The 27,174-nt window shown below is 41.1% G+C and overlaps 2 protein-coding genes across 2 annotated transcripts in view; one reads left to right on the top strand and one right to left on the bottom strand.

The window, feature by feature from the left end:
• The window catches only part of LHFPL5 (LHFPL tetraspan subfamily member 5), a 7,042-nt gene extending 4,108 nt beyond the window's left edge, over window positions 1-2,934 (top strand). Inside the window, exon 4 of the mRNA XM_083878275.1 lies at window positions 90-2,934. The gene's annotated coding sequence lies outside the window, so the exon portion shown is untranslated. The remainder of the gene's footprint in view (window positions 1-89) is intronic.
• On the bottom strand, window positions 1,223-27,174 carry SRPK1 (SRSF protein kinase 1). Its single transcript, XM_083878274.1, has 16 exons — window positions 27,138-27,174; window positions 26,989-27,049; window positions 15,714-15,832; window positions 14,756-14,864; window positions 14,252-14,339; window positions 14,006-14,093; window positions 12,514-12,620; window positions 11,703-11,868; window positions 10,666-10,691; window positions 9,958-10,171; window positions 9,064-9,483; window positions 7,530-7,630; window positions 6,518-6,625; window positions 5,141-5,210; window positions 4,587-4,679; window positions 1,223-3,728 (listed from the first exon to the last, which is right to left on the bottom strand). Exons 1-16 carry the CDS (start codon window positions 27,148-27,150, stop codon window positions 3,544-3,546), a joined length of 1,968 nt encoding a protein of 655 aa, XP_083734400.1. The 5' UTR covers window positions 27,151-27,174; the 3' UTR covers window positions 1,223-3,543.

Here is a 27,174-nt window from a genome sequence, read left to right as displayed (position 1 = left end):
ACCCTTGCCAAGTGCAAAATAAAAAACAAGCATAAAATTGGAAGTCTTACTCCATTTCCCAGCAGCTGACTTACTCTTTCTGTTCCCAGGGACATCCAGAGCTCTTCTTCCATCAGCCCTTTTCTTTGAAGTGACTCTTCTAGGAAGCTTTAACTTACCAAATTCTGTGGATTTTCTACAGCTGTTTTCTTCATCCATGGGGCCGCTCTTGGCTCACAGCTCTTGTGGAGCTCATTTGGTGGGAAGAGCCCAAAATGGACTTAAAAGAGTTTTTCTGAGTCCATCAGCAAGAGGGACAAGAGGGGAATGTTGACAATTTGCTGCTTTTTGGGGGGTTTGTACACCTTCTTTCAAGGAAATTACTTCTGAATTAAAAAAAAAACCAAAACAACACCACCAAAACATCAGTGCTTTGGGTTTTGTCTCCTGAGGGCAGAAGAAACCCTCTGCCATATCCCAGGTTACCCTTTTACTGGAAAAACACCATGACAGGCCAATTCCCAGCTGAGCCATGAATCAGTTTCCTGCTCTGGGCAACAATAACCAAACACAACCTCTGGAAAAGGGCATTTTTCTGGGGAAAAAAAAGAGCAAAACCAGAACCCAACATGCTGGGCTGCAGCAGGCACAGACGGTGACAGTCAGAAACAACTCCCTGCACCACCCCATTAATCTGATTTAGCCATCATCTCCCATCCCATCCAAAGCAACCCTTGGCACAACCCATTCCTGCAAAAGACAAAGCAGCTCTTACCTGGTCAGAACCCCCAACGAGCCTGTATTTATCATTTTCATCTCTGCTCACTGTGCTGGTTCCTGCACACTCAATTCAGTTCAGTTCTAACAAGTACCTTCCAGTTTTATGCTTCTCCCTCTAAAAAAAGTGTTTGGGAAGGTTTTATTGAGACTCTTGGCAGAGAGATGACAGTTTTGAAGAAAAATGTATTTTAGAATGGAAAAAATCCAGTAGAGTTGTCCTATTTTTTATTCTTCTTCTCTTTTTAAAATGGATCACAACATCAGCAACAAAATCTTTACCTACCTCATTGTGGAAATCAAAACTGAATGTTCACTAGTAAAGCAAATTCTATCCCTGATCCCCTGACTCAGAACAGAATCACAAGGGGAATGTATGAAGACTAAGGCTCAGTTATTAAATAATCTGTTTATTGCAGGGCTTTCACAAAGGAAAAAAAACAAAACAAAAGACAAAGCACCCAAGTAGAAAGAATAAAAATGTATTTTCCTTCAGGTTTTAGACTGACACAGCAAGTACAAATCCTTTAGTGTGAGCACTTCATGGCAATTTGGAAATGGAACAAACCCCAAGTGAACGAGCAGACGGTACAAGACTGAACCATGGCAGCTGCTTCTGCAGGTCTTCAACTCACAGGCTGGCTCTAGCCTTGGCTATCATGGCAAAAAAAAAAAAAACCTCCTCCAATCAGGGCTGGCAGAGGGAGGGGAGCAGGAGCTCTCAACAGAGTGCAAACCCCTTCTGGGAAATGTTCCTTTATCAGCCAGTCTCAGGTTGGCAGGACCAGGTGAGTTTTTGAGACCACAGGAATTGTTTGCCCTGCCAATGTATCTTCACAGTTTGCTGGAACCCTGTACTGTCTGCAGTGCTCCTGTAACAGATACAGAAGTGACCCACAACTGGAAAATGCCAGATGAAAAAAAAAAAAAAAAACAAAAACCAAACCCAAAAGAAAAGGTTAACTCAGCAGTTTAAAACATTTTTTTGGTATGTTACCTGCCTTTCTTTATTATATGCATAGAGAACCTGATCTACCACTAAAGGAACATGCAGCATGATTTGCATAATAAGCCAAATCAGGCTCTGAACTGGAGAAAATGTTCAAGTGGATTAAATGACCTGGTTTGTGAGTGAATGATCCTTACGAACCACGTTTCCCAAACACACACACACACACACAAGTGACACATAGCAGTGGTCTTGGCAGCTTTGGCAATGGGAATTGTCTTGGATAGCATCTGCATGGTCTCCAGCAACTTCTTTCCTCTGCAAGCCACCACAAATCCAAAGGCCCATTTGGTCCAGAGCAAGGAAGTGACTCTGAAGTCTCAACGCTGCCAAATCTTGCTTAAGAGAAGAATGGGATGCACTGAATCTGTAAGAGGATGGGCAAGTCTAGAAGAAGCCATCATAGAACTATCAAATGCCACAGTGATTTAACTTTTAATGAAAATTAACCCATTTAACCCATTGATGTCCAAACCCCCTCTGAGAAGTTTACAGAAACCCCATAGAACACTTTTTACTTGGGGCAACTCTAGAAACAGCTTCTAATCCAGTATCTACGTGGAAAAGTCGGTTCTCTCCCACTTCTGCTAGCTCTCTTCTTGTGCTAATGGCCCAGAAAATAAAAAGGCAGTCCCATCCTGGGAAGTTATTATTTCTGAAGGCCTGCACCTGAAGCAAATGAATAGAAATCTTTACACTGGAACTTCAAGTGTTGATTTTCAAAGTCCAGGGCTGCAGCAGCATGGCTGTGATACAGGCACTGCAACCCTTCCCTTGGGGAAAAAAAAAAAAAAAAAAAAAAAGTGAATGGTCAAAAATGAAAAGTCAGAGCAGACTGCATCAGTGAAAGCCAATCTCTCATGAACACCTCAAGCAAGGCGAAAAAGTGCCAGTAAGGGATAAAAAACCCCAAGAACTTATGGCTCACTATAATGTTAAGAGTTTCCTGCATTAAGGCTCTCCCTGCAGGCTGAGGGTGCACCCATCTGTTTGCTGAGGGTTGTGCGTTGAGTCAGTTCCAGCTTTTGCTTATTTTGCTTGTCACCTTTTAGTCACAGGCATTTGAAGTAGAAAACATCACCAAGTCCAGAAACTATTCTGACTATCAAGGGTACAGGGAAGGAGGAAAAAAAAATTAATGGACAGAGCACTTTGGAGGAAGAAATAAAGGATACTAAAACCTAGGTTTAAAAAGCTCTTTCAAAAGCAGCTAGAACTAAATAAAAGTTTGTGGCTGGAAAGCAAAGAATACAGTAGACACCTAGAGAGTGATGGAGGGTTTCAAGGTCTTTGCTCTAACAAGGATCTGGCACCACCTTGATGCCAACTGTTACTTCTCACCCCCATTAGTAGCTACTGGATCAACAGTGGGAAAATTGACTCCTGAGTCAATGAGATCTTCATGGGAAGAAAAGGAGAGTTGGAATTTAGCTAAGGGAGAAATCCAAGCACAGGTGAGCTCACATTTGTCACACACGGTGCCTAACAGTGAGGAGACTGAGGAAAAAAAAATCTCTTATTCCAGTCAATTAGTCTTTGGTGAAGCCCAATCAAGGCAAAAACACAGATGATGCCCACTGGCTGAGCAGAGTCCCCATTAAGTCACACAAACAAACTCAGCAGAACAGGTTAGATTTATCTAAAATCTTGGAAGCCTTGAAGGAAGAACTCCACACTGGAAGTGAACAAGGAGAAAAATGGATCTGGGAAAAGGGCAGCTGGGTGTGTAGGCTATGCTGTAAACCAGAGTATAACGTTGTGGCATTGCTTGGAAGCTTCTAGGAGTTAAGCCAGGGGTGCCTGAGACACTCTGCTGCTGTAGCTCTTTTCTCTGGGATCAGCTCCAGCATAGGGAGTAAGAAGTCTGTGAATGCAGCTGCCTCGTCCTGGGCCCACTCGTATTTTTCCACCAACACTTCAAAAAGGCCCCAGGGCTTCAGTTTGGTGATGTGCTTCAGATCACCTGAAAACCCAAGACAAATGGGTTAAGTGCAAGACATGGGAACAGAGCAGCTCAATAAAACTGGCTGAGCCCCTAAACATGACAGAGTGAACTCAGACTCTTCCAATAGCTGGGCATAGGGAATACAGAGTGCTGGGGCACACTGAAGGGAGAAGTCAATTATATTAAACCTCCTTTTCTATCTGCTTTAGAAGCCTGTTAGAGAAATGCACTTCCTCAAATCTGAACTTCATTAAATCTCCAATTATGCTGCTTGATGTGACAGATAAACTGTGCCACTGACTGTGGGATACATGCAGTGCATGGGGCACTGAGAAAGCAATACACTAATAAAGAAGGGCTTGTTTTTATAAAAAGGATTATTAAAGTAGGTCAAAACCTAATTTTTCGACTCAATACATTTTTTAGGTACTCAGGACTTTATGATAATGTTCTGTGCTCTGAGCAACATGGCTGATGATGCCAGGCACTATTTAGGGTGCCTGGCATGGCAGAAATGGAGTCAAGCTGTCTAGAAAAACCTTCAAATGTGAGTTCCCACCTCTGGCTGACAGAGATCAGCTAAATAAAACCACATCAAGTTTGATAAAACATCTACTGAGCTGTTTTTCTACCTGCTGCATTTACTCTACACCAAGATGGTTAACACTGGGGTGTAGGATGCTTTTAGGAGTAAGACAAGAATGTTTTATATTTAGTTGCAGTTTTACTGATAAAGCATTTCATAAAACAAAGGAAAGACTAAAAGATGCCATCTTTGCTGGCATCTATTTCTAACTGGCATTTCCAGCAAGACACTACTGTGTATTTGGGCAATGGATGAGGGGATGAAGTGATATTTGCTTTGTTTCCTTTTACCTTTTTTGGTGAAAAACTCCTTGGAATATTTTCCTGCCAAAATGAGCTTGCGAGGTATTTTCCCCAGAAGCTCAATGATCAATGCAATGTGATCTGCATGTGAAAAACAAACAAAAGAAAAAGACGGTGAGATTCAAAACCTGTCTTTTGCTAATTGAGACACAAAACCTCTCTATGTCTGTTTCATGCTCTGGGATATAAGGATAAAGGATAATTAAAAATTACTTTGGAGATTTACCTGAAACCACATTACACTAAGCAACAACAAAGACAAGGGGAAAACAAATATGGGGGATTTGAGGCACAATCAGTTTGGGACACAAGGTAGAGAATCCAGCAGCAAGAAAAATGCAAAACACCAGAACAAGAGCATGGACTTTGTTGCACAGTGTTTTACTGCAGAGGCTTGAGCACAGTTGCTGCTGATTTGGGTAAATAATCTTTTTTGGCAAGGAGCTTTTGCATTGGTGATTTGCAAGACAAGGCTCATTTTGAAGAGGCAACCATTGGATTTCAAGTCCCACTTTAAAAAGGAAAAACTGAGACAAACAGACCTTCATCTCGTGAGTAATCTTCCCCAGAGTGAGGCTCGAACAGATAGTCCCCTGTTGCCAACTCAAAGGCCTAAACAAACAAACATAAACACATTAAATCACTTCAAAACACTCTAAGATGTGCTGCAGGTTGATTCTGCAAATCTCTGTGGGCCAGAAATAAAGCAGTGGGAAAGAATGACCTGCAAAACTACAGTAAACAGCTGTAAATACTCCATTAGAGCCTAAAATGTGCAGTGACTTTGCAATGCTTTAAAAATTGCATTAAAAACATCATAGGCACACCTGGGATGAATTTTGGGTGCAGGACCATCAGTTAACCACAAAGTCAAGGTATTTCACATGTTTAGCCTTTCCTCTTCAGAGTTTTGTAAAAATAACACAATGTCCAAACTATAATTTCTGGGGTTGGTTATTTTTAGTTTGTTTTGTTTTGCTTGGGGTTTTCTGAGATTTTTCCCTCTCCCCAGTTTTTCCCATTTTTTTTTTTTTCAAACAGTTAATCTCTGAACATCTGTCTGTAGAGATGAAAACATGTTTTAAATGAGAAAAACATCTGCACTCATTTCAACTCACCACTCCTAAATTCTGTAACACATTCACCCTTTATGTATTCACTTATACTCAGAGCACTACCCCTGACCTCCTGTATCCTCAGTTTTCTTTATGAACTGCTGGTGCCAAACAATTGAATCAGGCACACTGTGTAATTCTGGCCACATGCTCAGCAGAGAAAACATGACCCCACTGCATTTTCTCTCACCACATTCATCAAAATCCCAGCTGGTTTTCCAAGACAGCAAAAATGTCTATTTTCCAAGCTTAAATTATAATTTGATTTGTAGAAGACACAGAGTGGAGACAGTGAAGAGGCACAGGCAGTAAATGGCTTGACTGATTTTTTTTTTTTTCATTGTCATATTCTACATTTGCCAGCTGCTACAGGAACAGCTTCAGGCTCATCTCAGCATTACTCAGACTAAACATCAATTCCAAACCTGCAGAGGATGATTAAAATTAAAAATTATACTGAAGGCACTTGTGAAATAGTGCTAGATGCAGCAGAAAGGCTTTTTTTTAAATATAAAAAGACATTGTGTTCAGAATTGCCTGGCTGTCCTGTTTGTCCAGAAAGTCTGATGGCAAAGTACAATCATATTTGAAATCTGCTGATGCTGGACAACAAAACTTTTAAAAAGAAAGCCACATGTGCAGACAAAAAAATAAAAAATAAATAAAAAAACAATTCTGGTGTGGAAAGCTATTATTCAGCAAGTCTGGAAGTTGAGTGAACACTTGTCAGGGATTTTTGCCAGTCCCTGAGCAGCTCAGAGGGCAGAGCAGAGAGCAGGAACCTCCCCAGCTGGCAGAACTCACCATGCAGGCTGTGCTCCAGATGTCAGCAGGGGTGTTGTACCCTGACCCTATCAACACCTCCAGGGACCGGTACTGCCTGGTCTGGATGTCTTCAGTGAAGTGCTTGTGCTAAAGAGAAGAAATGTTTTACTAAACAGCTCAAAATTGCTTAGAAGAGGAGAATCAACAACCTGGAAGGCTAGAGTAGATCAAAGCTCATTACCATAACATTTCAGCTGCATTTTACATCCTCATTAGCCACCTCCTTATATTCCTCTAAGTGCTGTTTAAATGCTCTAAATGAGATACTCCTCCTCAAGTGAAATAGTCCAGCGATTTAGAGGAAAGCAAGCCACAAAAACAGAATAAAAGAAGACTCTGCAGCATCTCCTACCCAGTCCTGGCAGACAGGCCATGGTCCAGCTGCCTTAAAGCAGATAAGCAACACCAATGTGAGAAATCAAGCCTGACTGTAATTCTGAGTTGAGACTCATCTCTCCCAACAGATCTGAAGTAATTTGCCATTTTAGAAGCCAAGTAAAAAAGAGATATTTCTTCTATTTGAAATGTCAAACATTTGAAAGCAGCACAGCACAACCATCAAAGAATAAAACTTGGGAGTTTTATTGTATGAGTCTCTTTCATGTGCTGGTGAATGCACTGAAAACGTCTGACAAGCTACATCAGAGCAATTGTTTGCAACTTTGCAGCTCTCCTGGAGCCTGAGAAACTCCTTCAGCAGTTTCACATGAGCAGATTTCTACATTCTGTACTTAACATGACTCACAGCCCTATAAGAAGTTATCAAATGCCAGTGAGGCACCCAAAGCATTGACTGAAATCTTGTGTTTAAAGGACCATTTCTCTCTTTGTGTCCCTGCTTCCCCCTCTTTTTTCCCCTGTCACACTTTCAAACTGTCACTGCTTTCACAGCCAGGTCTAAGGATTTGTTTTACAGATTATTTTCCATCTTGGCAAACTGACTGAATCTGCAGCTTTAAAAAAAGTCAATGTGAAAAGACTAAAAACTTACCACCCAGCAGGCATTTCCTAGGTCAGCTATCTTCACTTCGAGCTTATCTGCATTCTTGGGCTCAAGAGGATTAAGAAGGAAATTCCCAGCAGCTGATTTTCCTAGAGGCAATGTGTACAACAGCTGATTGAAGCTACATAGGCAGTGTCACCATCTGTCACCCAAATCCCATCAACCTCTCCCCAGCCAGGAAGTTTTTCTGATGGATCAAAACTGTTCCCTCCCTGATGCTTGGGTATAAAAATGAGCATCAATCTGCACTATCAACATCATCATTAAGACCCAACTGGTGTCATTAAGCAGAAGGACAAATAAGCATATGCAAAACCGTGACTATTTCCCAGCATCTTTTGCACAGCCTGTCAACATTTAAAAAACAAAAGCCTGCTGAAATAAGGGCATTGCCAGAAACAAAACAAACCTCACAACACCCCTTAAGCTTTCATAAATCTTTGAAGGAAGAGTTTCTATGTTACAGCATCTTTCTGACATACCCATCACTCACTGCTGCAACACATTTACAAGAGCTAAAGGATGTATTGGGAAAATTGAATGACAGGATGGAGAGCAAAAATATTAAGTCACTAAATGACATCCAGCTGAACCTCTAAACCTAAAATTTGGGAGAGTTTGAAGGTGTAAATTTGGGAGAGGCCTGTGAGAAGCAATAGATGTCAGCAACCTAGCAGAGGCATCCAGTAAAGTGCAGTTCAAGTTTCAAAGTCTAAATTTCTCTTCTTACTTTTCATCTATAACTCCCCTATGGGATACTCTGACAAGAAAATATTTCTGTAGTATTTCTTTAGTAAGTACAAATGGTAGTTTTACCCTCCTTCTCCAAGCAGATGTTTATCACCTGGCATGGACACGAAGAAGCAAAAATGGACAGTTTTACCAATTCATATTTTTAACACATACACACCTGGAATGTGTTTAAATTGCTGTACACTACTTCATGTCTTATTTTCTCCTAAGCCTACAAGACACATTTTTTCCACTCTGAAGAAAATCATATTTAAATAAAAGCACTAAAAAAGTTGAGTTTCTTTCCCTACACTGTATAAGCTTTGTTTCAAGCTGCATTTTCTGGGAAAACATTTACTCATCTTGAGTAACAGAGAGAAGATACCTTTGCTCCATATTAAGAACCAAACTGTCAGAACACACTGAACATACCTATCCCTTAATTTAACAACAAGTGACAATCTGTAGGCTTAATGAAAACTACATAAACAACACCTGGTTCAAAGGAGGAAATGTTCCTCCACTGAAAACCAAAGGTATTGGGTGTTTTTAAAAATAGGAATATTTATGCACTCAAAAGTCAAAACTGAGGCACAACTTCAACCAGCACCTACAAACAGCAAACACCTTGGAGTATGATTGTCAGGTTAATTACTCCTGGCAAGAAAACTCTCAAACAGGTGGTTCTGATCACTTCAGCCTACAAAATGCACATTTCTATCCATATGATGAAGTGCTGTAAAAAAATCCCCCAATCAAGGAGCCCTTTCTTACAAAGTTCCTCTTATACCTTTGTTGTCTGTCGGGCTGTTATTCTCATTCTCATCCTCTGAAGGGATCTCTGTCCTGATGCTTTCCTGAAAATTGTTGATCCCCTGCTCAGTGAACGCCTGTTTTTGGGGCTGGCACACCATGGAATCCTCGGGGGCCAAGGGCACAAACGAGTCCGACATTGCTTCTTGAGGCCTGTTCTCTGAGTCACTGTTGTGCTGGCTGTAATTACAGCCCTGCAAGTTCTCAGCCTGCTGTGTGTGAGGCTGGTTGCCACAGTCATTGGCGTTGTGCAGGTCGTCCTCCAGGCGCACAGAGCCCTCGTTCCCCGAGTCTGTCAAGTCCGTCATCGCCGTCACCCCGTTGCAGTTGATTTCTGCTGCGCTTTTTTCCGCATTGCTTTCCGTGACATCGGATCCCTCCTCTGCAAGGGCTTGTGCTGCAAGAGGGGAAAATGAGAATGGAGCAGAGTATGTCTTAATAAATAGCTGGAAGATGTTCAAGGGCATCCTGAGAGGTAGGGAGTGCTCTGACTGTAACTGAACTCAGCCATTCGCTCAGTTTGTAACAGGAGATTTCCCAGCCTCATCAGAAGGACAGAACCCAATGCCAACAGGTGAAACGACCTGTTAATGCACTGAATGCACTGAAAAGGTCTGACAAGCTACAGAGTAATTGTTTGCAACTTTGCAGCTCTCCTGGAGACTGAGAAACTCCTTCAGCAGTTTCACATGAGGAGATTTCTACACTCTGTACATAACATGGCTCACAGCCCTCACCTTTAGCTGAAATGACCTCACCTAAAGGTGAGCTGTCTGTTGTCATTTCACCTGTTTCATTCACTCCCTCCTCATACCCATGAATAAATGGACAACAGTGTCCATGCCATGTTGGCAATGCTTTAGGTCCATACCTGGCTTTTTGCTGACACTTTCCTCTGATGGACTGACTTTGATGAGCATTTCCAGAGGGGTCTGAGCTTCTTCCTCCTCTTCAGGCTGTGTCTGCTCAGGGTTTGCTTCCTTCTCCATTTCCTCTATCTCTTGCATTCGCTTCTCCAACAACTCAGCTTGTCTTTTCTGCTTCTTTTTCAACTTCTTTTTCTTATTCTTTGACATTTTGTCAGCCTACAGAGAAACAAGCAGAGAAATTGGACTTAACATTTTATACTTCAATAAATTTAAAATTTACCAAGGTTTAATTTATCATAGAACTGAGGAAGCAGTCTGTGATGAAAATACTGGAGACAGCTCCTCTCCCAGATAAAAAGCAGCTATTCTGGGTTTTGAACCACTTGTCTATGGCAATTCTGAGTGAATTTTTGCCCTGACCTGAAAAACCCACATTATTCTCCAAGTGAGGGAGATCTCAGACTCCACACAACAATCACTCTCCCAACAGATATTGAGATCACCACAAGAACTCCTTGTTCTGGTGATAAATGAGCTAATCCCATTTACAAGTCCAAGACAGCATTGAACCTGATGCCTATGCCAAACACAAATCACACTTTTTCCTTCTGATATGAGATTGCTTTCTCTTAATGCTGACTGGATTATGAAACAATGCAGGAGATACTATCAGTACATGCATAGTAACAGATGAAAGCTGTTACACTTACTGGTTTTGGCTGTGGTGCAGTGCTCACTGAAAGAGAAAAGATCAGTAAATCAGTATGGTTATACTCAAAAACTGCAACTGCATTCTGATATTAAGGTACATCTTTCCTATGTGGTTTGATAACAACATTTTAATGATCTCAGCAAATGTGATTTTGAAGGCTCATTTCTCTACAAAAACACACCAATAAAAAAAAAAATAAAAACATGAAATGAGCAAATGCATAATTCAAGTTTCAGACAGGAGACTTGCTTGACTGATATCAAAGGCTTAAAACTTCCTGTCACGTAGCTTCATTTACTGCATGTATTATGCATCCTACCCAAATGAAAATGCAAATCAAAGCATTAAAATACCAAACTTCAGGGAGCTTCCTTAAGCTAAGACGTGCTGTGATCAGTCCAGCTCAATGTTGGTGTTGTAAGATTATGACTGATAGAGCCTTCCAATACACACTGCAGTGCTTTTTTGAAAAGTAATCACAGCTACAGATGGATATTCTGAGGAGGAACACAAGAGAATTTGCCCTCACATCTTTAGGGATGTTTGCATGTCAAAGATGTTGTTTCTGTTACAGTTTTCCAGATTTCTGCAAATTGACATCAGGTAACTCATCTTGTTGAAACTCTCATCAAATGCATTTCCAGCATCATGCAATGAAAGGTAATAAACTTTTGAAGGAAATGTGAGGATTTTGCCACGTTTTTTACACCAGTTCTGTACTGAGTGCATCAACATTGTGTTACATAAGGCTGACTTTACCAGTGCCAGGTTAGCTGTTGTTAAAAGCAGCCTCCAGTGTGCATTTATCCTCCTCCTTTGTTTCCTGACACAAACTGCCTTCCCCATCATCTGAGTTACAATTTATGACTAATTTCCCAATTTACACTCAGGTTTTCAAAGGTTACTTGCATTATTGTTCCACGGTACTCAGGAAGTTTTCCTTAGTGAAAAGTGAAATGATGATTTGGGGTGTGTGGGAGAAATAACATCAATTTTCAGGGAAAAAAAAAAAATAATAATAATAAAATAAATCACCTGCAGAGCCAGATGGTGGGGGAGCCCCAGATCTTTGCCACTCTGTTGCCTCTGCAGCCAGCCTACGAATGTACTGGTCATTCACACACAGCAGAATGTTCTCAGGCTTTATGTCTGTGTGGATGATTCGACATTTTGTATGCAAGTAATCCAGACCCTGAAGAACCTGCAGGCAAAGGAGAAGGAAGTCGACCATTAGACAATTTAATTGAGAGCAAAGTGAAAATGCAAAAGTGCTGAGGATGGCCAGTGAACCTGAAAGGGTTTGTGTGTGTTTGAGAATACTCCAGGTTAGAGCTGGTGTGATCAGTGGTTACCACCCAGTTCCACAAAAAGAGATTTGCATACAGATTTTAGCAACCATTTAAAATTATTCTATTTACCCTCATAACTTAACTAACCACAGGTGAAAATCTCATTTCAATACTCTACAATAAAATCACACTTTCCTCCTCCCCTGCACCTCCCATGCAGAAACGTGTTTCCTCTTAGGCAACCACCCAGTAGGGAGAACCAGTTTCTCTTGCTCTTCCCATCATCAAGCACTGTGCTTACTGTGACAGCTTTAAAAAATACTTCATTTATGAGGAATGACTGAGGTAAGAAGAGGTTAAAAGCAAAAACCATCATGGTTTAAGTGTCAGAAAACAACAATCTGAGGCAGTAGAGAAAGGAAGTACCAACCCAAGAACATTTTGTTGCATGAAGCAGATATCACAGATTTTTAACTTTTGTTTCCTGGGATTTCAGAAAGATCAGTGAAGAGTTTTAACTGGGTCAAGGGAAGAGTGCAATCAGAACAGGAACTTACCTGTTTGATGATTTTTTTGACACAAGGGAGTGGAAGACCCTGATAATTTGATTTGATGATCCACTTCAGGAGATGATGCCCTAGAACTTCAAACACCATACAGATATCTGGAACTGAATCAAGGAAAAACCCAGACATCCAGACCCAAGGAACCTCCAATTCCCAGGACTGAGGATTAAAAGAAATTTTAATTTTGGGCACTTTATGTTAAAGAACACTCATCCTTCTGACACAGCTTGGAAAAGCTGCCTTCCTCAACAGCATCATCCCACCCTACACAACAGTGCCATTATCTAAAATAAAATAAAATACAGAGGGATGGAGCTGCACAAAGGTCCCACTGCAGCAGTAACAATCTCCTGCTTTGAGTGGAAGCCTGTTGCACAAATGTACATTAGAATAGAATTTACTGTATGTTTTGGAACAGCCTACACTTCTGCCCCAGGCAAAACTCATTGCCAGATCTCTCTGTACCAGCATTACCTGAAAAGATAATAAAATTTCCATTTCATAAGTAATCTTCAGAACAATAAAGTCACTTTCTTTGCCCTCCTTTGCCTCTTTACCAGCAAAACAACCTTTTGACAAGCCTGGATTTCAACTATATTTATATGATCTGTTTTTTAGCTCTAAGATCTCAATAGCTACACTCACTCCAGTGACATATTCAGTACAGTGCCCTTGTTTTAGAAGCCAAACTTCTATGAGTTTATTAGGCTGCTTTTCATCTACATTGGCAGAAAGCACACATTTCACAAGAGTGGAAGAAATATAAGCTCAAATCAACATTTACTCAGAAAAAAAAGTTAAGAGGAAATATGTTATGGGTCTACTGCTTATAATCTACAGCTCAATTCTCTCAAGCAAGCCAGCAATTCTCACTGAAATAAAATTCAACTTATCTCCAGGTGAAAACAATGCACAAATCCAGCTTTCAAAATTTGAGGATCCATTATTACCACTTGCTACAAATCACAAGAAGGCTGTTCCTGGAACTACAGGCCACTGTCAAAGCAACACACTGCAAACATCCTAACAATGCTGATAAATTACAAAGTAAGATGTTTCCATAACTAGAAACCAAGCTTATTTTCAAGTTATTGATGCCTCATTCCCTATTTTCAGCTACTGATTTTAACAGGCTGTACTGCTTTACTGAAATAACAGGTTATTAACAGGCTGCTTGCAAAATTGAGGGCTTGAGATAGATAAATCTACCTCAAAAGTACCTCTGACACAGCCACTCAGTCCTGATTCATAAATTGGTGGTAGAACATTAAAAGCACAACCAAGCAGAGCTGACACAAATTACACCAGACTGAATCATCACTCTGGATCTGAGCTCAGCAGGCAGTTTGGAGACAGATCCTTCTACAGCAGGTTTCCTTGGGCAGGGAAAGGGATGCCTGGCCATTGCTTGCCAAACCAGAGCAGCTGCCCAAGCAACTCCCATCTTTCTGCAATCCTTGGCTTTTGTTCCACAAAAGGATACGGGAACCATTCACTCCTGAAATCTTGAAGTCGTCCAATAACTGAACAACTTTCTCTTTGCTTGGATCATTGGGATCACTGTTACGGACCTGCAGATAAAAAGGTTATTTTAATATCAGAGTCACTGCACTGTTTGATTCCTACACAAATTCTTGATGATCTGGAAGTATCACACATGTGAAGAATATAAACTCCCCAAAATTGGAAAAAAAAAATATATTAAATTGAGCCCAACTGAGGCACTCACCGATTTCAGCAACTTGATTTCATCCAGTGCTGTTTCTGTGTAGTGCTCTGCACTCTTCACCACCTTCATTGCCACAAATCTCCTCCCTCTGTGCACACATGGCAAGTAAATTGGGAACTGTTAATGCTCACACAAAGCATTTATTCTCCAGGATTATCCCAATTCTTTTGTGTGCAAGAGAGTTTATCTCATGCATCATGGAAAAATAAGGTTTAAACACTCAAAGACTGTCTTTGAATCTTTTTTAACAAAAGATTCATGTTAGCCCTTTCTTAAAATATGGAACAATAGGTCAGAGACTGAACACAACTCTTCCCACAGATACAGTTTGTCCTGTTAAGTCCCTCCCACACACTTGCAAATGCACAATACCACAAGAAACTCCTGTGCTAGGATGTGGACAGCTAATGTTTTGTGCTTTTTTATCTCTAAAAGTAAAAGGATGTTCTCTGCTCGGGTTTGTGCATTCCTGGCAGGAAGAGCAGCTGCAGCAGGAGCACTTACTGGATGTCCCAAGCCAGCCACACGGTGGAGAAGTGGCCCCATCCCAGCTTCCGAATCACATGGTAACGTCCATTGAAGAGATCTCCTATTTTCACAAGGTGGTAACCCCCTGCAGAAACACAACCACCAGAGAACAGCCGTGGGGAACAAGCATCACAATCACTGCAGCAACACAAAATATCTCCTCAGTGAAAACATCTGAAATGTGCTAGATTGACCACCTTTGGAAAACAAAGTGGTCACAGACTCTTCCAGCATTGCTTTTGCATGCTCTGACCCTAGAATGTGAAACAGGTAAGATCCCAATGGTTTTCCTTGCAATCTTCCTGACTGAAAGGCACTCTGCCACTGAAAACAGGGAAGTTTCCTCTGCACCCTTCGTATCTCTCAAGCCACTGATTATACAGGGGGATTCCATCGCAGAAGCAAAAACATTTGAAAAAGCCAAAGATGGAACTGGCAGAAAACAGAACAAAGAGAAGAAATTGTGATTTGGTGTTTTCAGTTGCTCTATATTTCGTTTCTGCTCAGAGAAACAGGAGAAGGTTATTTGCAGAAACAAATTTTTCTAAAGAACAGATATCCATCTGATCTGATCTTCAAAAGAAAACCAAAGAATATGAAAAGGATTTGAAAGTGTCCCTTTTACAATGAAATCAAAAAAGATTTAAATGCCTACTTGCTTTTATCAATATTGAAAGCCCTCTGGCACAGAGGAGAAGTTAACAGCTTTAAACTTTTGCATTAAAAATAGCTCTGTTACTCAAATCTTGACTGATAACAGAGGAAAACTTGGAGATCACCTTCTCTATTTCATGTTGGCTTGAAAAATGTTATCATGCAGTTTCAAAGTGCTCTAATTAATGTAAGAGGGAGTTTATTTTCATTCTCTTCAGGAAGTGGAGGGGATTCCTTGATTGCATTGCAAATCCTGCATCTTAAACAGGCAAGTGCTCACCTTTGCAGTAATCATTTGGATCCTCTTGCTCATCATCATCTGATCCCAGGATTTCCTCCTCTTGCTCTGGAAGATCATTCTCGGATTGAGCAGCAGGGCCCCGGTGCTGGGTGTCAGGTCTGAAAGAGAACACACTGCATGTCACAGAGATCACACTGCACATCACACACACGGTATTCCTCAAGTCTGCAGCTTCCACAGCACATGAGGGACTGCTGAGGATGGAGGAGGTGTAATACTCAGCCTTCAGAAAAGCTACTCATATCTCAGTGCTTTTATTCCTAAGCTAAGATAAAAGCGGACAGAAATAAATTTTTGTATACTAGTGAGAAATGCACCTTAATGCCCTAAATTCACTTTCATAGTGGAACCAAGAAAAGTTCAGGCAAGATAGATTTAAAAGCTTAATAATGCCACCAAATATTAGCCTCTGAACCCATTCTCTGCCTTTCTCTAAAGCAGATTCGTATTTTATTTGTTATCCTTGCTTAAACTAGAACATTTTTACTTTAAAGACTAACACTAATTAGTTTTCACTCTCTTTTGGAAAAAAAAGTTAACCAAAGAGAACTTGTGGCCCTTTGTTCCTTTCACACACAAGGTCAAATGAATATTTAACAGTCCTTCTGCTTCTAACACTTTACAACACTAGAGTCCCTAATCTTGACATTTATTTCTCAAATTCTCAAGGGGCAGGCTGCATTTTTAGTTGATCTCTTCACTCAAGATCCAAAGTTTATTACAGTTGTCTGAACTATGGAGAGTGGGAGGACACAGAGCAGATGTTCAATAAACCCTCCTGAGAGCTTGTGACTGCAGAGGGATTGGATTCAGGGAATAAGGTGGTGGAGGTTTTTCACTCCCACATTCATAAATAAACGTGTTCATTTTATGTGTTTAAATTACCACCAAATGTGCTACTCTGAGTTCTTGCTGGTGAAGGCCATGTCAGCAAAGGCCACCTCTGTGCTCTCACACACTCAGGCTGTGCTCCCCAAATAAAACATCAACCATATCTCAGCTCTTTCATGGCATCACACTGATCACAGCCAAAGAGCTAACAACAAAATCAGGTAATTTATTTACTTTACAAAAGCTTTACAGGGAATGATTAAATGCCTACAAAGATTCAAGATCCTTCTATACAAAACAAACATTTTTAATGAAAACAATGCCCACAGACCATTTGCTTTGGCAGGATTTAAGGGCAAAGTACTGCAAGATATCAACATTAAGTTTTCTTTCCTCAGAAGCACGAGATATTAAAAAAAAAAAAAAAAAAATAGCTGGAGTTGTCCAAAGAAGTGGGCAGCAAACTTCATTAGAGCATTGACACACAAAGCACAAGATAAAATTCTGCACAGAGAGTTCCCCAGCAGTGAATGAACGGAAGTTTCTTGTATTGAAACTATTGTTGCAGGGAGGGAGAAGATAACACCGGTGCCTTCCAGCAGCCTCTTTCAAATTCAGCTCATTTTGCTGCAAGAAGGAGGAACTGCCCCCCCAGCAGCTATGCCAGCAACACAGGCAGGCCCTCAGATGCAGTTTTCACAATTTAATGCTGACCTGGAGTCCTGCACATCATATCATCACTAACTCATCTTAATCCACAGGAAAAAATGTAATATTTTCATTTGGAATAGTTATACAGTAGAATGAATGTTCAGCACTGACCTGCTACACGTGAACTCTGCTGAGACTTCACACATTAAACACATTGCTAACCTATTCAAACAACAGCCATCTTAAACATCATAAAAAGGGAGAAATCTTGCGTTCCAATCTGATGATGACTAAATTTGCAGCCGCTAAAAATCCACAACTCAAGTTCATTTAAGCAAAGAAGAGCTGCAAAGGTCATTCCAGGCACAACCCATCACCAGACATTTACTTTAAGTCTGTAGTCAGTAAGTCCTGATGATTTTTTAATTTTTTTTTTAAATTCAGGAACAGCTGAATTTAAACCATAAACCAAAAACTGCCAAGCTAATGAGACTTTTATTAACAACCCTGCAGCTTGATCCACCCCTGAGATATTTAGTATTTAGACTTTTTAGTCACTGAATTATAAGACAGGGGTAGGAAGAAGGAAACCTGCAGTAGGGGGTGCAGAAAGTCTTAGAGGTCAAAAAAGCTTCTTTAAAATTGCTGCATTCCTTAGGGGACAATTGAGACACAAATAAAATCACACATTATCCCCAAATTGAGAGCGGGCAGCAAAGGCAAGAAATGGCCATAAACAGAATGGCTGAAGGGGAAATTAGATGCTCATAGACAACAAAATCCTATAGACAGGGTAAAGAGAACAGGACAGAATGATTTTAAGCCAGGCACCTCACACATAGCAAGGGCAGTAAAGAGTAATTCTCCTCAGTGCTGTTTGGGGATTTTCACTTTTTTAGCTGCACAGGATGTAAAGGATTAAAAAGGACTCAAAAGAAAAATTCCCCTGAAGTGGCAGCGATGCAGACAGACACATCACGCCATCCTGCAGTCCCAGTGCTCCTCAATAATAGCAATTCCACGCATCAGGGAAGAAGTTACTGGAAGCACTAAAGCCCATTCTCCTGGAAGCTTTCTGTGCCCCTCCTAAGGGGCTGACGAATCCTGCTGCTGGCAGTCTCACACACGACACACCCTGGAGTCTGCAGCTGAGCCTTTCATGGGGATCCAAAAAGCATTTCACTTCTACATTAGAGTCTATGATACCAACTAATGTAAGAAAGCCAAATTCAGGTCACACACATCTCTACAGTGCTGTTTCCTTTATGAAATCACCTCCAAAATACACTTCATTCCTTTGCCTTCCTGTGAAAATTTGTTTGATGTTATTACACATCATCCTGTTCTTCCCCTTAAATGACCATGTCAGCCAAAGACAGACACTGAGAATTAATCAGTGCAGAATCTGTATTAATACCTAAGAAAAAATGACATACAAAACCACAAGCCTCATCTGTCTGCTTTGCTCTAAAAGGCACAAAAAGCTGTTAAAGACAGCAGAAAAATCCATACTCAGTATTTAGAGACAACAGCTGGAACAGCTGTTATCAAAACTGCAAAATGCAGATAAAAAAAGTATATAAAAATCCTACACTAAATGATTGTTTACACATTAAACCCCAAGTGTTCTAGGGTACTTTTTTATTTTTAGAGCCACCTCTGATCTACAGAAGAACACAGTGATCACCTTTTCCTTTTGCTCTCTCATTGTGCTAATTAATCGTCAGAATGAACTGGATCTGCAGGGTCTCTCTACAACTACACAACAATATTTTACTTAAGAAAAACAACACGGAACAGCAAAGCTAAGGCAAAATGCTAAACCTTCTATGGATGAATCCACACCTAGAGAGACCCTCCCAAAAGTCCTTATTCCCTGAAGAACTGCAAATTCACGAGACAAAAAATCAGAGAAGGGAACCTACCTGCAAGAAGCACGGCCTCCCATGGATAAAGATATTCCCAAAGACAGCCCAACAGTTTTCGAAAAAGCCATCAAAAATCCGACACCACAGTGCTGGGGAAGGAAGGGGGCATCAGCAGCAGGCACAGGGGCTGGTTCTCCTCAAATGCAGGAGGAGAGGGATTTGCCTCCAGCACCCAGCTGCAGCTGCCCAACACTGCATTGCAGGTGAAGGGCCGTGCAGCAAGGCTGGGGCTTGCTCTCAGCTGATCTTCCTGCAAATTCAGTCATGTCAGAGGGGGTGAGCATAAAGATTCATCCCCTCCCTCTTGATGTCTACATGCCTGTTTTTCCCTTCTAATGAAATTAAGAAATTCAGGCAGATACTTTGTTTCATCTTCCTGAACCAGCCGGTTTTATTTGCCTATTCAATAGCCCGGTGGATTCAAAGCTGGGATGAAGGATCATGGTAATTGTCGACAGAGCAACCCTTTTGATAGAGGAATTCCAGCACAATCACGCAGCAGGGAAAGGGCGTTCAAAGGAAAAAAATGAATTTTTCTGAAGTAATTCCACACCTCTCTTTCCAGAGTTACAAGAAAAACTGATTCTTTATGCTTAAAACGACAAAACAAGCAGGAGGAGTCGAATCTTCTTTAGAAAGTTGAACTGAGTATTTTTCACGGCAGCGGGTACTTAACATCATCCTCCAACAATGCACAATTCCCAGTCATTTCCTGTGCCTGTTTATCCTGCTGGTTTATGTAAGTGATAGGGGAAACAAGTCAGCAACAATGTGACATAGCAAGTAACAATTTAGAGATTTCTCTCCTAGGGTGACCTTTATTAGTGAAAGGCACACAGGAGCTGCCCCTGCACTTTTAAAGCAAGAGGTTTTAAAGAATTCTCTTAATCCAGTTGCACATCTAAAGTATTTTCACCTTAAAAGCTCACAGAACTCTGGATATGCTTTTAATAATTCTGCACTGCCAAACCTCTTTATATTAAGAAAAAGAGGTAAAAACATTCAAAATTTTCCACTGTAGACAAGACTTTGCTCCATGTTCAGTGAAGATATCACCCAACCCCTGCAATGCACAGCAGGGATGGTAAAGAGTTATTTGCAGGAGCTAAGATTTGAGTCACTCACTTGTTCCTTAGAGAAGGTGTTAAAGCAATTTGGAAAAACACTGTGGAATTCTTTTGCCAGTTTTCACTGGAATCACTTATCTGGTCCACACACTAAAAATGATTAAGAAATCTCAGCCACACAATGTGGGTTCTTACAGATTTGCAGAGAAGGAAGGGTGCCCTCTATAAATTACCAAACAGCCAAATCTTCACACTCAACTTCACCATCAAACACTGAACGTGTTCTCTCTGCTCCAATAACTCACATTAAAAAAAACCCTAAAACAACACTTGAAAGGAGGTGTTTTGGTTCTCCTACTCAAGAGCATTAAGAGTGACTTCAAAACTCTGTTTTGGACAGAAAAGATTCTTCCTTGTCCCTAAAACAACAGAAATACTGTCCATGCTACCTAACTACTTGCCTTGAATAGATACAAAAGCAGATTCCTTCCACCCTCAAGCAAGGAAGACAACGTACATTTAGACCAAATCACTTTTGTCACACCCACCATCCTTAAATACATACTAACTAAAAAAGATCCTCTCCTTACTCCTTTCTCTGTGTCTGCCTCTCCCTTGATATTTGCAAAGATGACGCCCATCTGCAGGAAACTGAAGGGAAATGCTTTCCTAATTTTAAGTCGCCTACAACACAGTCTTTATAAGCAGTGTCACCCCTTATTGGTGAGCTCAAATTACACACATGAAACGCCCCCAAGCAGAACTCCATTGGCAAGAGGAATGACGAACTCAGCTCCCACTGTAGGCACCAGATAAAGGCACTGCAAACACACCCCACAACTATTTTTTCCACCTTGATTATCCAGCCAAAGATTTGCTGGGCTCTACACTCAATACAGCAATATCTCACTTAAGGATTCCATGTTTTTATTTGAGAAGAAGCTCCATATGGGCACGGTGAAAAGCCAGGATTTAAAATCCCTCTCCCATTCCCGCATCTGTGCATGAAGACAATGTCTCTTTAAGGAAGAATGCTTGCAGGCTGCATCTCATTACTATTTCTTAGTGTGCCTGTGATTTCCAGATCATGTAAAGGCACATCCAGTGAGAATGAGAGTTCACACGCAGATCTGCTGGCAAACCTCATGCTACATGAATATGGTAACTGACTACACACAACTTGCAGGATGAATTCAGGTCTGAAATGATAAAAGTGTTTTCCTGCTTGTATGCAGGCAGCCTTTCTGCTCAAGAAATTCTAACTGTTTTGGAGGGAATTATAAGTCATTGATGATGGGGGCCTTATGAGTGTACAATCCATGTTATTTTGTGATTATTGCAACTCATTCACTGTTGCATCTCTATTATTCTGAATAAATAATTGGTGTTTTCCACCAGTAGAGTAGATCCACATATGGCAACATTGCTGCCATAGAGCATTCATCCCAGAGCTACAGGAATACCACTGTCAAAAACTTAAAAGAAGATTGGAGATAGTCAAACATTTAGTTTGTAAATAACAGCACCCAGAGGCACCAAGACATACATTTGATTAGCAGATCTGTGGGAGCTCAGCTTGAAGATAAGTACTGGCTTTCACATGAGAAAGGTATTAAAACACAAATAACAGGCAATCAAGTGTCTTGCTTCCCATCCCCACTCCCCCACACAAGCACTTAAGCTATTTGTGGAACTGTCTGCTATTCCAGCTATCACCAACCAAAGGACTTCCATGGAAACCAGCAGATTTCAGCTGTGTCCTGTCATGGTCTGATAATCACTTCTGTATTTGAATGAAAAAATTACAAGGGCAATGCATTCTGACTCAAACTTATATTTAAAATACTTACGAAAGACAAGTGAGGAAAACATAATCCAGGATTCTGATCCCAGGCAAAGCTTTGAATAAATTGAGGAAACACCTGAGAGAGCTGTCAGAACTCCAGGGCTCCTCAAAAACAAAAATGATACAACACAAGAACAAACTGGAAATGATCAGATCCTACTAAGAATTTTCTGCTCCTCAGATTGCACAGATGGAAAAACTACCAATTGTGTCTCTCTTCATAGCAATTTCAGAAAGGATGAAGAAGTGAGGCTTTATTCCATGTCAAGAGTCTTGCCAGAAATTTTCAGGTAATGATAAAACAGCTTCTTGAAAATAATGAATATTGCAGGCATTTGAGAAGAAATGGGGAGAAAGCAAAAACTAACTCAGCTCTGCCACTGCTTCCCTGCAGGAGCAGAGGGAAACAGAGGATCTATTGAAAGTCCTGTGAAAAAAATATCTCCCACTCAGTAAAGCTTGTAAGAAACAATTAAAGTCACCAGGGCAGGCAGAATTAGCAGAAAGAAATTCAGATCATGCACATTTTCCAGAACAAGCCACATACCTTATGGCTGCCACTGCTTTTGTAGATATTCAGGCTTACAGTAATAAAATGTTCTGCTTTGAAACACAATTGGTTCAACACACCTTAGACAGAACTAGTGGTTTTATACAAGAACATGCCAACCTTTCCTAAAATATAAAAGATGCTGAATTTGATGAAACAGTATTATCATTTGGGCCTGCCACTGAAATATTCACCACCTACATATTATACAGACCTGTAGCCTCTTCTATGTAGTACACTTATTTTCCTCATTTCAGAGAAATGAGCTGTAATATAAAAATTTTTCTTCAGTCTCTTACCTATTTCTGCTTTGAATCTGGATGGGTGTTTCAGACTAGTTTTTAAATTCTGGCTTTTAATCTCAATATTAACTAAAGGAGTAATTTCTCCTAGGACAAGGAAAACAGTTTGCACTTCTGAGGCTTTGCACCATAAAACACAGACAGAAAAAACCCTCAGTATTTTACTAGCAGTTATGATACAACAGTCACAAGTGCTCAATTCCATTACAAATTGCCTGAGACATCAGTAAAATACAACTATATTTGTATTTTAAATCAAACTGGTATTTTCAAACAGAAGCACAGTTCTGAAGTAAATACCAGATTTTCCTTGTGTTATTAGGGTTTTGTTCACATAGAGCAATCTTACAGAGTATGAAATGAAGAAAGAATTCTCAGGAGGAATTTCTCCATGGAAAGGGTTGTTAAACATTGGAAAGGGCTGCCCAGGGAGGTGGTGGTGTCACCATCCCAGGAGATGCTCAAGAAACACCTGGATGTGGCACTCAGGGCCCTGCTCTGGTTGACAAGGTGGGGAGTGGTCACAGGTTGGGTGTGATGATCCTGGAGGGCTTTTCCAACCTTCACAATTCTATTAATGTGAATCTCTTCCAAATGCAAGCAGATAGAAGCTGTGCTTCAGCATCACTTCTGAACAAGAGTTAATAAAGCAACATTCCCACCCAAACAGCACCTGGGGGACTTCAAGACAATTATGTTTGCAATTGCACAGAATACAAGGAAAACTTGTAAAAGGATTGTTCCCAAGAAAGCACTGTGCATTTCCACCACCCTCCAAAGGACCAGGGCAAGAGTTACATCCAACACATCTGTCCACCAACAATGAACTCCAAAGACACAGTAACTGATTCAAAGAATTGTAAAAGTCTTGTCAAAAATGCAGAATTAGGCAAAACCAACTACCTGAATGCACCTCACCAGCTATTACAGAGTTTACAGTTGAAGCTGTAACTACTGTAAATACTAAAGCTCTGGTAGGACAAAAAGCTTCCAAGCCCACAGACTTGTTCTTCAATACAGATTTTTTGAGCACCTTTGGGATTTAACTGACTTTATCAAGATGTTCACACCTCAAGAAATAATGAAATTAATATATCACATTCTGCCCTAAAGAGCTTTTGGAAAAGCTACCTATGGGCAGCAACACAAACTGCAGGAAGCTGCCCACCAAACTTTTGTTAACAACTGCTTCTGACGTGTGGATCTCCTGACATTCTTAACAGTGAGGAAAAGGCCTCTCATTTTCTAAACATAGATTAAAGCAATTTTAATTCTAATTTCTTACCTTTTTGAGAAAACAAGTGAAATTATGAAACTGAAATCAATGTTTCACTCAAGGCCACAAAGCAGGACAGTAACAGTCAATATTAGAACTCAGGATGTCCCTGTATCTGAGCTTAAATTTTGTCCCTCCAGGGCATTCAGCTGTCACTGTCCCTGCCCTGCTCCTCAGTTCTCACAGAAAAGGGACCTGAATAAAGGTACACAGCCCAGGACATCCTCCCAAGTGGCAGAAATGGAACCAACAAACAGGCAAAGCAAGTAGAAGCTTCCTGAGCAAACATCTGGTTTAATGAATCTTCCAAATTACCTGAAGATTTGGGGTAGTTTTACTGGATTGGGAAATTACAGGTGTCTCACTTTCAGAATTCTAAGAAGTTCTGCCTGCTCTCTTTCTACAGAAGAGTATTAGGATAAATGCATTCTCTACTTGATGATATAAAATGAAACTTTTAAAGACAGGAAGGAGTGAAAGAAATAGGATCATCCTGAATTTGCAGAAAATTAAGAACGTGGTTAACGTTCCTATAAAAATATGTATTAATTTCAAAAATATAGATTCATTTCCTATTAAAAAGCTTATACACAGAACCATAATTAGTATTTACAAAGTATTTCTCTAAATGATCAGTTTAGATTGGTCTCATGTGAACCAAACACACAGCAATGTTAACTGCTGGATGATGAAAAAAATAAGTAACTTTCAAGTTTCTTTTAAACTTTACCAGTGGCCTTTTTGTTCTGTTTTTAACAATATTGGGTTTATAGGTAAACTTTAAGCAGGTCGAGTTCATTTTTAAAAGGAAAGATATTTTGAATTGTTTTAAATCCCTTTAGAACATTCTCTGCATTTTTATATAATAACTCAAAATGCTAAACTCAACCTTTTAAAATCATTGTTTCATGCTTTTTACTGCAAATGTAAAGAAAAAATATATTACAGAAAAAAATGCATGTGTGATCTAAACTATCATGAAACATCAGATATTAAAAGCACATTGCATGGGGTTTCAAGTATAGATTTTATGGAAAGTCATGAAACAACCCAGTTAAACCTATTTTAGAAGATTTAACTAGAGCAGCTTTGTATTTAAATAGAATAAATGTTGTGGAACTGTACCTAGAGGCTGCCACTGAGTTAATTTAGTTGCACAGCATAAAGCACATGCAAATTTCTTTAATTTCTGAGCTACAATCCAATAAACTTATGGTACCAGAGAAAAGAGCTGAAGCCTGACGTGTAAGAATATAAACACAGCATTTGACACATGGCATGGCTCTGCACTCAAATCAAGGTTAGTGGCAAAATCAAGAACTAACCAGCAGAGCATTTAACCTGTCCTGAATAAAATTGATAAAAAAGCCTTAACATCCCAGCTCTGAAAGTTATCATTCACCAACCTCAAAATCTATACAGAAATTAGCCTCCCCAGCTGGACTCTGTTGGCAGAGTCAGTATTGCTGGTCTGCAGCTAGAGACGGGAAAAAAAAAAAGTATAGAATTAGGCAGTGGATTATTCATACAGAAATTAGAAAAGGAGAAGAGCATTTCAAGAATTGCCCTAATGCCACCTTCAAGAAACACCAGGAGCACATATGGAATAGCACAGAACCATAATGCATGTCTCCCAAATACTTTGGTTAAGGCTCCTCACTCTTCAAAAGCCCCATCTCAAAACCACCGACTCTTGGCTGGAGGCAACAAGAAAAAAAAATATTTTAAATCCCTCTGATGTGTCTGAGGAAGTGAGTGAGAAAGCATTACTCTAGGCCTAAAGAAAAAAACCCTCCAACTCCCACCCCCAAAGCATTAGCCTTACTTACTATCTATCTTTGGTTCCTAGGCACCTTTGAGTGAAAAACACCCTGAGTCACCAGAGACTTTTAGAGAAAAAAGCAGCAATTTTTTTTTTTTTTTTTTTTTTTTTTTTGATTATACAGAACCAGCTCCAGGATTTACATCACCTTTCTGTAGAAAGGAATCCATGAGCAGCACTGAGCACAGCCCTTTAGTGCAGCCTGCTGAAAGCCATTGTCTAGTTTTTACTCCAGCTCTTCTAAATTTTTACATCTGCCTCCAAAAGTTCCCCACATAAACACTGGTGACATTCCTGCGGCAGGAGAGAAGCCACACAAGAGCATCAAAGTTAGAGGGAGAAGCAAACAACACACCAAGGCATTCTTTCGGCAAGATTTAAGAAAAATAAAAAATAAAATAAAATTTAAAAAAAATCTCAGGGGGAGAGAGAGTCAAGAAGGAGAAGAGAGTGGAGAGAACGCCGAAAAAAAAGAAAAAAAAATCTCAGGGGGAAAGAGAGTCAAGAAGGAGAAGAGAGTGGAGAGAAGGCCGGCAGTTGCTGGAGCGCCCTGGGGGCTGCACAGAGGGGACATTGACAACTCCCCCCAGGGCACAGCCCAGGGCCAAGGGGAGCGGGTAAAGGCACAGCAGCTCCATCCCTAAGCACCACCGCAGCTCCGTGGCCGGGTTTCGGGGAGAAGGAGGGAAGGCAGAGCCTCCTGTTCCCCGTCCAGGCCAAGGGAGGGGACCCGGCCGGAGCTGGGTGACAAAACGGCCGCCGGGGGCCACGCGCTGCGCCGGCTCCGCTGCCGAGCCCGAAACGTGCTCGGTTAACGCGGTTACAGCCCTGCCCTGCCCTGCCCTGCCCCAGGGCCCCGCACGTTCCTCAGCGCCCTCAGGCCCGCCGGGCCCTGCAGCCCCTTCCCCGCCGGGGGGAACAAAGAGGCGGCGGTGCCGGCGGGAGATGCCGCCTGGAAGGGGGAGCCGCGGCCGCACTTACTTCCTCTGGGCCTTGTCCTTCTTGGCTTTGGTCCGCTTCTTCCGGGCCTGCAGCGCCAGCACTGAAGGGAGAGAAGGAGAGAGAGGCGTGAAGGGCGGCGGGCCCCGCGGGGGCCCCTCGGGGCGATGTGGAGGCCGCGCCGCGCTCACCTTTCCGCTCCATGGCCGCCACCGCCGGCGGCCCCGG

This window comes from Zosterops lateralis, assembly GCF_965231275.1.
Source record: "Zosterops lateralis genome assembly, chromosome: 26".
In the NCBI taxonomy this organism is placed as follows: domain Eukaryota; kingdom Metazoa; phylum Chordata; class Aves; order Passeriformes; family Zosteropidae; genus Zosterops; species Zosterops lateralis.
Note: the sequence above shows the minus strand (reverse complement) of the source record. Positions and strands in the feature narration are given on the sequence as shown.